The 11,401-nt window shown below is 36.8% G+C and overlaps 1 protein-coding gene across 1 annotated transcript; it reads right to left on the reverse strand.

Annotated features, from left to right (window-relative positions):
- Positions 1-5,064: 5,064 nt before the first annotated feature.
- On the reverse strand, positions 5,065-10,159 carry LOC104099531 (uncharacterized). Its single transcript, XM_009606547.4, has 5 exons — positions 9,985-10,159; positions 8,470-8,732; positions 8,160-8,371; positions 7,506-7,770; positions 5,065-5,498 (listed from the first exon to the last, which is right to left on the reverse strand). Exons 1-5 carry the CDS (start codon positions 10,076-10,078, stop codon positions 5,193-5,195), a joined length of 1,140 nt encoding a protein of 379 aa, XP_009604842.1. The 5' UTR covers positions 10,079-10,159; the 3' UTR covers positions 5,065-5,192.
- Between the last annotated feature and the right edge of the window lie 1,242 nt (positions 10,160-11,401).

Genomic DNA, 11,401 nt, shown 5'->3' on the forward strand with positions numbered 1-11,401 from the left:
AGTTTTTGGCGCCGTTGTCGGGGACTTAGAAATTAACTATTTTTCTACATTAGGCTTTTACTTTTATCATTACAAGTTTTTTTTCCTTCTCTTTTTGTAAATATTTTATTTTTATAACTATTTAATTTTTCTCTTAGTGTGTTTCTAGTTCTTTCACCATGACATGTGGGGATGAAATATATGGAGGTAAGGTTATTGATGAATAATCTTGGTTGACGGAAGACTTATATGGACCGTTATTTTGGGCTTGTCATGACCTGAACTCTTGGAAATCTGAATTTGAATATGGGAGTAAGGGTTGGTATTAGGACGAATATTCTCGATTAAGGGAATATGCGGAAAGACGTTGTCTTCTGACAACGTTTGTGAATGATTGGTCTAAGGAGAGAGATGATCTTGCACATAAAATTGATAATTTTGGCTTGGCTGTGCATAACTTGGATGCAAATTTGAATAAAAAAGTTGATGCGTGTAATGGCCAACAATTTAATGATGAGTTGTGTGAAGCTAAAAAAAATCTTCTAGACCAAATTGAGGAGCTAAAACGAGAATATCAATCATTAGACCATGTTTTTCTTGAGGATGCCAATGTTGAGAAGAATGCTCTAGAGTCATATGAGGGAATAGATAACATTACTTTGGGAGACTTGAGTGTGTGTATATATGGGGATGTAAACAGTAGTACAATTCATGAGTTAGGGCGCATTAGACCTCATTCCAATCATTTTTCCACATTGTGTTTAGATAGTAAGATAGTAATCGAGCCATCTGAGCCAATGAGGGGGTCAAAGGGTGAGGATGAGAGTGCCTATATTCTTGATTTTGTTGTGCCAAAAAGCAAAAATTACATTCCTCATCTAAAGGCCGAGAAGTGTAGAGTGAAAAATTTATTACTTGGCCTGGTTATCGTTGTAGCCCCACCACTGGAGCATAGCCGCAGACTGGATGCCATGTTAGGGGCTCAATTCATAAGTTCGAGGTGGAGGCAAAAAGCGATTCACGTCGTGCCGCTACATTAAATTAGGCACTTGTTGGGAGGCAATCCAGCTTTACTGCTTTATTTATTTTTGTTTATTTTATTATTTTTGTAGTGTTATTTTATTTTGTAGGATTATGAGCATAGGAAGAAAAGTCACTGGAAGCGTGCAAAAGCGAGCCAGATGGTTGGAACTAGTGTGAGGTACCCGCACAAAGGACCATCCATGGGAGAAGTCTGAGTACCCCGTGAGCTGCTATTGCTTCGGCCTTTGGTCTTTCAGGGAGTTTCTTGTCCACCCTTGTTATTTTTACTTTATTTGTGCATTGAGGACATGGCACTCTTTTAAGTGTGGGGTGAAAGATTCTCTATTCTTTCTATAGTATTATATTAGTATATTGTTAGTTTCTTATCTTTTTATTGTTAGCTAGCTTTTTATTTTTAATAGCATAGTTAGTAGAATTAATGGTGTAGTATAGTAGTAGTAGTAATTAAAAAAAACAGAAAAAATTGAGAAAAAATTAAAAAAAAAAATTTGGACTTTTTCCGACGATGGATTTGTTGGACAATTTTCTTGAGGGATTAAAGTCCGATTAAAAATACCAAAAAGATTTTCTTTTATTTTATTTTTGATAGTTAGGTAGTATCCCTTGGTTTTTCTTTGGACGCCGGTTCTTTTCCAAGGGTGTAGCTCGAACCGGGTGTTTTGTTTTATTTTTTTAGGAGTAGGATAAGGGAGAAAACTGAGATTGCTCTGAGGTACCTGTTGACATGTTTGGTGTTGGCAAGTTAAGTTAGAGCATGCGCTCTGTCTTCCTGCATATATGATTTGAATTGTAATGCCCAAGTAGATTAAGTAGCCTACTCTTTGATGCCTTTTTCTCAGTTGATTGACTTGTATGCCACTAGTGCATTGTTGCTTAAAAATTCTCAATTTGATATGCTTGCTTGAACTGAGAGTCACACAGAACCATCTTGAGTGAGTCAAGTGTCATGTGTGTGTAAGGATTGTTGATATTCTGTGCTATTATGTGTAGTCTAGAACTTGCCCCGTGTGCTAATCAACGCGAAATTATTAAGTTGTGCTAGTTTAGGAGATGACATAGGCGTTTCTTGCTTGACCATAAAGGTGCTTGTCACTGACAAATAAAATTTTCCCATTGCTAGCCCCTTTGAGCCTATAGACCGTTACCTTGGCAACCACATTACAAGCCGTACTCCTAGTTGTTCTTAATTTGAGATTGTTGAACCTTTACCTCCTAAGGCACTTAGTCGCTAAAAGAAGTAAGGTGAGAGATTAGAAAGTGACTTTCGAGTGGAACCATGGAAGGGCCCTTAAGGTGCACTAAAATTGTGAATAAAGGTCACTAGCTTATGAACTTCAATGTATGGAGTGTGTGAAAAAAAAAAGGAGGAAATATTTTCACAAGAAAGAGCAAACAAAAGTTTAAATAATGTAGAAAGACACACCTCCTAATTCTTCTCACTCGTGCTAGTGAAACCATAGAGGTGCTTGATGGAAAAGAGGGTTATGTTAGTTATGGTGTATGACAAGTGAATGGGTTGCGAAGCAATTGCGCTTGAATTGTGAGTGTAGTATATTAAAGTGCTTAGGAGGGTTAGCTACTATTCTTAAATGTATTCTACCCGTCCCTTAGCCTACATTACAACTTTAAAGTCCTAATTGATCCTAGATTTAGCTAGCTTAGATTAGTAGAGATGTACACTACAGGCAAGCTTATAGTACGATCACGGGATGCACATGAATTCTTTGTGAGAGTGAGTGAATGTTGTTCAATTGTGTGATGTCCTTAATTTATGTTCAATGACATATTTAAATTTGTGGACTACTTTGATAGTCACTCTTTTGCTTGTGGTGAGGGCACTTGATCTCATGACGGATTGGTAAAATTGTACACTTTCTTGTGTTGGGTGAGTGCGTGTGTTGAGGATGCTCAGTGGTAACGAGTCGTCTCTTGAGGTAAGGTGGTTGTGGAGAGGTAGCTGGAGTTGATTGAGTTGGTTGAAAAACATTGAGTATACTTGGGCTATTTAAAAACGGGAAGAATGTGAAATTTGTGTGTTCATGCTTAATTGCCGACATCGATCATAGTCAAAAGGTAGGGTGTTTGATTGAATTAATTGTGAAGTCCTCTTTTATAGTGCTAAGTACGTTTTGGGGGTGTTAATATAGTTCCATTGCTCGAGGACGAGCAAGAGTCTAAGTGTGGGGTGTTGATAATCGGCTTAATGTATGCATATTTTTATATATATCGCCTCACATTTTGCTCATGTCTCGACGATTTGAGATGTTTAATATGATTTTTTTTGCTACATTTTGGTACTTCTATGTGTAGGGATTATTCGGATGCAATTTGGGACGAAAGGGCGCGAATTGGAGCGAAATTGGAATAAAATCGCAAAAAGTGAGATTTGAGGGCCACAGCCAGCGTGGGGCGCTGGCTGCGGCGCAATTTACAGCAGCTAAAATATTTGAGCGCCAGGGCCAGCGCCCCACGCTGCCCTGGACGCTCAAAAATATGAACATGTCCTATTTCGACCGGGACTCGGTTATTTCGACCCCAAGATGCCCACAACTCATATAAAAGCCAACCTAAACCTATTTTAAAAGGAGGAGGATGTTTTTGAGAAAAAAACACAAGCACAGAGCCGCCGTGGAGGCCGGAATTCATCAAGTTCCATCTTTCTCTCACTAAACTTAATAATTTTTATGTTTCTTTGTATGATTTGTTGTTTGGCTACCATGTCTATGTGGAGCTAAACTTCACGTTCTAGGGTTGTGGTTCTTTCATGACTATTATTATTCGGATATTGATTTTGCCTTCTTGATTTATCATATTGGTTTATTTATTCATTCTTGCGCTTAATTATTTAATTCCTTGATCACCAATTGAATACTATCTATGAATCTAGAATTGAACTCGAAAGTGGAAATTCTAGATTGCATATAGGATTGAGTAGAGCAAGTTCTTGAACTCGGGTATCGGGGAACGGATTCGTGGTTAGGATAGACATATACCTAATTGCCTTGCTTGGTTGATTTACAGGAATTATAAATGCGTTCTTGTTGATTCTAACTCCATAGACATATTGGCGTTAGGTTAGCTTGAATAGGCGAGCAAGAACTCGACAGATTCTTATGAGCAATATTAACCCTGTCAACCAATAAGCTAGATAAATTAGTCGTTCAATTCAATTTAAGAATACAATAGGATTGTTAGATAGCCCATAACCCTGGATCGTTTTCATTACATTGATATCATAAATAATCTGCTCTTTCTCTGTTCAAAGTTCATTGTTTATATTTTTTTATTTAATTAGTTTAGAATAAAATATTTTTAGGTTTAATTCTTGTTTAGATAATTAGGATAGTCTAATTTAGTTAATAGTTAATCACAAGTCCTCGTGGGTTCGACGTCCGACTTTTAGTCACTTTATTACTTGACGACCGCGTATACTTGCGTGTGCGTTTGGCCGCAACAAAAGTGTCAACACATCTAGTTTTAGGTATGAATTTGAAAATCAGTTTGTCTAGTTGCTTATGCTAAAATTTACATCTTCGCCAGAAGGGTAAAATGAAAAGAAAAAAAAAAACTACATTCAGAAGAGTACTTGAATATAGAATGATGACAAATTTTTAGTAATCCTTCTTTTCCTACAAGTTTGAATTCAAGCTGAAGGTTGTAGTTAGTGTGAAGAGGCACACGATTTATTAGATGAAAGGTTCTGCAAACTTTGTTTCTCATATATAGCTTTTTTTCTTCTTCTGATAACCGAGAAATTGCCGATGGTTAGCGGCATACCATTTGAAACTCGACGAATAATAGGATCATCCCTTTACCCTTGCCACTTAAATATCAGTATATATATCATTATGATTATAGTACTCAAGACAAGGGGCTCAACATAACATCTTGAGACTTATAGTCTTATGTCCTCCATAAAAGCTTTAAATGAAACTGAAATGGTTCTATAAATTCTTAAAAACAATTAGGCAACAAAAATTCTATACCATATGTTTGGCTATAAAGGAGGAAAAACACCAAGTTCTCACACAATAGACCACAAGTCTCTAAATGCCAATTCTCTTATTAAAAACTATAACAAGCCGCATGGAATATACTCAAAGTACAAGCTAGGTAGCGAAAATGATACGCATGATATAACATGTCAAACGATCTAGTGTATGTAACTCTTAAGAAACATTTTTCTCGCCAATTAAAAGAGCCTTGACGATCTTGTCTGCCATGCCATCAACCACCGGAAACATGTGACCAGCACCTGGAATTTCATGATATTGAATCCATGGTTGTCGTTGTGCAATATATCGTTGTAGAGTTACAGGTACTAGCTTATCTTCGTCCCCTTGCCACAGGTGGACTGAACCTTCATTGTTAGGAAATGGATTTTCCAAATCCACAGGGTCGAACTCCCATGTCCCGAAGCCAATCATTAAGTCACGGTGGAGTGACTCGTGTTGTCCCTGTTGTCTCACCTGAGCCTGAGGGTTGTCATGAAGTTAAGACTAATGGTCAGGTACCAATAAGATAAGAATATCAAAGCTATGCAATACACAAACAGACACTAACAAGCAGCAGCATTCTCGCGGATCCATGAGGGTCTGTAGTTGCATATACATAAGTGGTAAAAGCTCTACTTCCTCATTTGACTAACAACAAAAGAAACAGTATGTTAATGTGTTAAAGATGTGGAACAGTGTCCGCTGGAATGCTCTCGCAGTTGAACCACTTTAGTAAAGCATAGCTAATTATATGTACTATGGATTCAGAGATGTGATATGGGATGTGAGTGTTACACCGAGTTAGCATGAAATTGAATGACTAAAACACTTGTTCAATGGGAAGAACTCAATGGCCGAGCCAAATCTTATCCAACACAATTGGATGATCAGTGATATTGTGATCTCATTAAAATAGAGATATCCAAATTGCAACTTATGTTCAGGCTAGCACCTTGGAGAATCTTCTCCACAACAAAAACTAGAAGTCTCTCAATTAATTAGAGCAAGAGCCTATCAGAGCATACGTAAAAGTGCAATGGAGTTTGATATTCATCAAAACAACCTTTACATGTGCACTTGTAGTATGTTAGTCTCTTATACTGTTTATTCTCCCCTTTACTCTGTCCAAGTAGTAGAACATTGTAAAATATCACGAATACGAAGCCACCCTCACACAGAATGGGAGTTAGGATAAAGGAAGGCAAGCGCCAGAGCACCATTTGCACGAGGCATTTCCCACCATGAAATTCTATTGAGAGTTGATATTGGCAGTTCGGCACCAGCTCACGAATGTCATTCAAGACTAGAGCCTAGCGAGACAACCACTAAACGTAAAATACACAAACCAAGCCAAAGATATTGCAACCCAAGACAGGCAACCCAGGCCTCAGCCAAAGGGTTTTATCTCTCTTGCTCAATGCTATCATACTGTAGGATTCTCCGGTACTTCCATAGGTGCTACATCTACTCAGGGTGAACTATCACTCTGTTTCTCTCTCTCTCTCTCTCTCTCTCTCTCTCTCTCTCTCTCTCTCTCTCTCTCTCTCTCTTTTTGTGTTTGGTTGTGACAAGGACCCCAGGGTGAACTATCTTAAGTGTCTTTGACTAGTTTGCCCCTCCTTAATTCCTCCTTGCCCTTATTTTGATTAAGCATTCTTCTCAAATTCAACCAATTATCCATCATCAGATGGCTACACCACTTTTCATGCCCTATTATTTTCTTCTGATAGGTAATGCCTCAGTATGTCTGGTAATTCAATGCTGATCATCGGATTGTTTAGGGTTAGTACCGTGCAAAAGCCGCCCTATTTCTTCTAATGAATTAGATAGATGCACCTCAGCAATAAAATACCCTGTTGTCACTCTTCAGATGAACAAATCGCCTCCCTTTATCCGGAGTAAACTACTACCACTCGTGTGTGCACGTCTAGCTAAGACCTTATTGCTAAGAAAAAACTTTATGACTGTTAGGTTATCTTACTCTACTTAACTCAAACTTTTGGCATTGTAAGGATAAACAAACCCGATCTCTCCAAAATAACAAATGAATGTATGCCAAATATTTAAGTTCTTCCAATATCATTATAAATAGAGAAAAACATATTCTCTTTCAACTGAACTTATTCCTGTCAAAAAATGGTTTATTGTAGCCGTTTATCACATGATTTTTAGTGATATACAGTAAATCTCAAGAGAAATTTGGATTTCAGCAGTAAAACTGGAGAAAGTAATTCTATCAAGTAAAAATCTTCAACTGATGGAAAGTTTTGCTGATAAACTTGCCTTAATCCTTAGATTTGGAAAGTTTATCGTGCGAAGTTGTTTATCTTAGAATATATAGGGGAAAGAGTTTGAAACAGAAATAACCAACTAATGACATTAATATTTTACAACTCGTATGTCATAAGATCACAAGATGAACAAGCCAAAGTTATATCTTTCCGTGCAGTACGAGAAGAGGGATGATCTCAAGAGAAGAGCACTTACATAAAGGTCTTTTCTGGCACGATACGCGGGCATTAATTCTAAGTCTTGGGAAGAAAGAGCACCAGGGTTGTAAGAAGCAGCACTACAAGCTGGAAAAAATTTCTGAGTGTTCCACCAGCAGGTAAGCCACGGAAGGTAGTGAGCAACACGAAGATTCCATCTATCCTGGGGAAGCTGATGGCCGAATGCTTCGTTGGACAAGTTCGCGGGGAAATTAGGCCACCAGTAGTTGGTAACTGGTGCTAGAAGAGCCGCTCCAGCCAATCTGTTACATTTCAAACGAGTAAAGCTTATAAGATGGATGAAACCGATTACTAACAAGAAAAAAAATAGGTCACAACAGCTGCTAGTATCAAATCTAACACCATCTGGTTTGTGTCATTTCTTCCCCTAACATTGTTATGCAGGGGCGGAGCTAGAAACCGATGTACGGGTTCGACCGAATCCAGTAGCTTTAATCCAAACTTTGTATTTGTATTAAAACATTTATTAAATAAGTAAAAACATTCAATTCAGAACCCAGTTACTAACACCTTATATCGCTATTCTAATTCAATTTAGAACTCATAAAGTTCAAATCCTGACTCCGCCTCTATGCAAACGTTCCTATATGGGTCGACTCTCTGGCTAGTATATAAGGAATAGTATAAGTACCTGTGAGGAATATATTTGAGCAATGTCCAAACAGCTTGTCCCCCCATGGAAAACCCAACGACATAGAATTTGGACCCAAGTCCTAATTGATCAGCAAGTTCTTGTACATCAAAAGCCAAGCTCTTCACTGTTCGCTTCGGATTAGGATCACTTTCTCCATAACCAGGTCTATCAATGGAAACAATGTATACTCCCAAGCTTTCAGTAACCTCCTGTCAAAAACATGTGTTTTATACCATAAATGTAAGGCCTTAGAAGGGTATAAGCAACAGAAATGACGACAAACTGCAGGTGAACAGATGAGAGTTACCTTAGAGAGGCCGGTTGCAATGACAGCGTCATGTCGATTAGAATCATACCCATGAATGAACACAATCTTATGCTTTGCCTCATCTCTTGGTACACCATGCTCCTTGTAAGCCAAGTGCCGCCCGTCACTTAGTTTTATTCTAGGTGATGTGATAGGAGGGCCATCTGGGGTGCCACAAATCTTTGGAGGAGGAGGCTGCATTGCCTTATAAGCATATGCCAAGAACACCACAAAGAGAACCACAAGAATTTTCCCAAACATCCCTGAAAATTTCCCACTTTTTGCTATCATTAGAACCTTAAAACCAAGAAAACAAGAAGCAATCTCTTCTTTCCGGGGTTCAAAATCACATTAGAGACAAAAAAAGCTAGGTGATTTTTTCCCAATGGGACTTGAACGAACCTATGGCTTAAAGCAATTTTTGAACTCCTTCGCGAACACAATTGAATCTTCCCTTATTTCAAGGGGATTCAACAGTTTATATATAACTAAGAAAATTCCATTTTTACTGTACAATATAATTTTCGGAAAACGGGATTCAATTAAACCCTCTTGCCTGAATCTAACTACGCCCCTGGCTGAGAGGCGTGCAAGTTGGCCTAGACACATAGGCGGATGCAGTGTGTTAGTTATGGGTTCAATTAAACCCATAACTTTCGACGCTGAGTAGAAATTTATGTGTAAAAATTCATTAAAATTGCAAAAATAATAGATTTGAACCCATAACTTTAAAAATATAATGGGTTCAATGTTAAAAATCTTAAAAGTTGAACTCATAAAGTTTAAATACTGGATCCGTCTTTGCCTAGACACCACTTTTATCAAAAAACAAGAAAAAAACAATCTCGTCCTTGCACATTATTCAGCTAAATAGACCCCTCTTGTGCAATAACAATTTCACATTAAATTTTATGATTTCCGGTAGCTTGGAAGCACACCTTTAGCAACTCAAAACAAATTTCAACCAACTTTCTCAAACTCTACATTTCAGTGTATGCTAAATTTACCCAGCAAATTCCAATAAAAAGAAAAAAAGTCATTTACCATTGATACATCTTTTCTGACCATCTTGTCTATTAGATTATAACCTTCCTGAGTCCTTAAAGTCTCAAGCAGAGGCTGAAGCCTTTGTTTAAAGCGTCAATTGAACCCAGTATTTTTGACACGAAATGCAGATATATATGTGAAAAACTATTAAAAATTCAACAAATACGCATTTTCTGCGCCCCAAAAAAACTGCTTCTGCGAATACTCAAAAGTATTTTTTTGGCTTCTAAAAAGCTTGGCCAAACTTCTAAGTAAATGGCATTGTAATAACTAAAATGAAAGGCAGATTAATCAAGATATCTCCAATAACAACAGCAACAACAACAAACCCAATGGATTCCGATAAGTGGGGTATGGGGTGGGTAGGGTGTACACAAATCCCTGGGAGGGCGAAAAGGTTGTTTCCGATAAACCGTCGGCAAATTCTCCGATAACAAAAAAAAAAGGAGCTAGTAAAAGATTTAGCACCTGAAGGAAGAGGAATTGAACTCTTTTGCTTAGGCTTTCTAGTATGAGACCTGGCTGATGCTGCAGAAATTTTTGTGCTCATTTTTGCTGCCATTTTTTCTTCTCCCAAATTCCTCAAAGAATTTAGAGCACAATTTTATAAACTCTTAAAAGGACTATTTGGTAAGGTTTGACCAATAGGCATTGTCAGTACCATTTCTTGATGTTATCAACTAATCATTGTTTGTTTTTTAGCATTAATTATGTTTGCTTCACAGCAAATATTTGTGAATTAATGTGATTCACAATTTAGTGCATTATTTTAATAAAAATAGAGATTACAGAATTTGAAGTCTTAAAAATTGATTTGAAGACTAATTCAAGTGAATAATGGTCTACTCATTAAAATAATTCGTGAAATTCATGTTCGAAACATAATTCAAATAGTTTTATTGGCCAAGCTTCTAGAATCACCTTATTTGATGAGAAACAATGTATATTTTTTGTTTATATTTTTTCAAACAATGTATTTGGTCAGCTTTAAAAAGTAATTCTAAATATATTTTTCTCAAAATGCTTTCGGCGTCTCAAAAACTATTTTTTCCTTCTACTCAAAAATATTTTTTTTCTTCTAAGAGCATGGCAAAACTTTAAAAAAATACTTTTGGCTTAGAAGAAACTTGCGCCATACAGAATAATAATATTATATGATTAACTAATTAAATTAAAAAAGAAAAATAGTTGAAATATCTCGACACGTGCTTTCCCGTCAACATGAATTGGCAAGGATATTATTATTAGGAGAGAAAGTACAACATGAAAATTCAAAAGTTGTTCAAAAAAGAAAAGCAAAAACGTAGCAAAAACGTAAGGCATGCACTTTCTTATTTTTCTCTTTTTGTCTAATTAACTTTTTAGGTTATAGTCAACTTCGGGTTGTTGAACAACATTTTCAAGATTGCAAAAAAAACAAGATTGAAAATTCTAGCCAACCACCACGTTTTTTGAAAATTTCAACTTTCCAAATTTTATAAATACAATTATTTAATTCATCTTTAGCAGAAATATTTAGTCAGTATTCAGTAATTCTCTTTCCTTGAATTTTCATTACAAATAAATCCCACTAGTGCTTTGTCAAGTATATCTTGGAGCAAGTTCAGTTGCATTACACACGGTGTTGTTGAAGGCGCGCTTAAAGCGTACTTAAACCCTGAAGCGAAGCGTAAAATATGTTGAACGCTTCTCCTTGTTTAGCGAGGTTTCAGTGTCGTCATCAAAACTCTAAGGCATACTTCTCTTTGCCAATGAGCGTTATTCTGAAGAGGCGACACTAAACGATTGCTAGTGCACTTTATCGGAAAAAAATTCAATTTCATCGTTTATATATTTATTATCATGCTTATAATTATTAGTGTTGAACATATTTATACTTGTTCTC

The sequence above is a fragment of the Nicotiana tomentosiformis genome, chromosome 7 (assembly GCF_000390325.3).
Source record: "Nicotiana tomentosiformis chromosome 7, ASM39032v3, whole genome shotgun sequence".
NCBI lineage: Eukaryota > Viridiplantae > Streptophyta > Magnoliopsida > Solanales > Solanaceae > Nicotiana > Nicotiana tomentosiformis.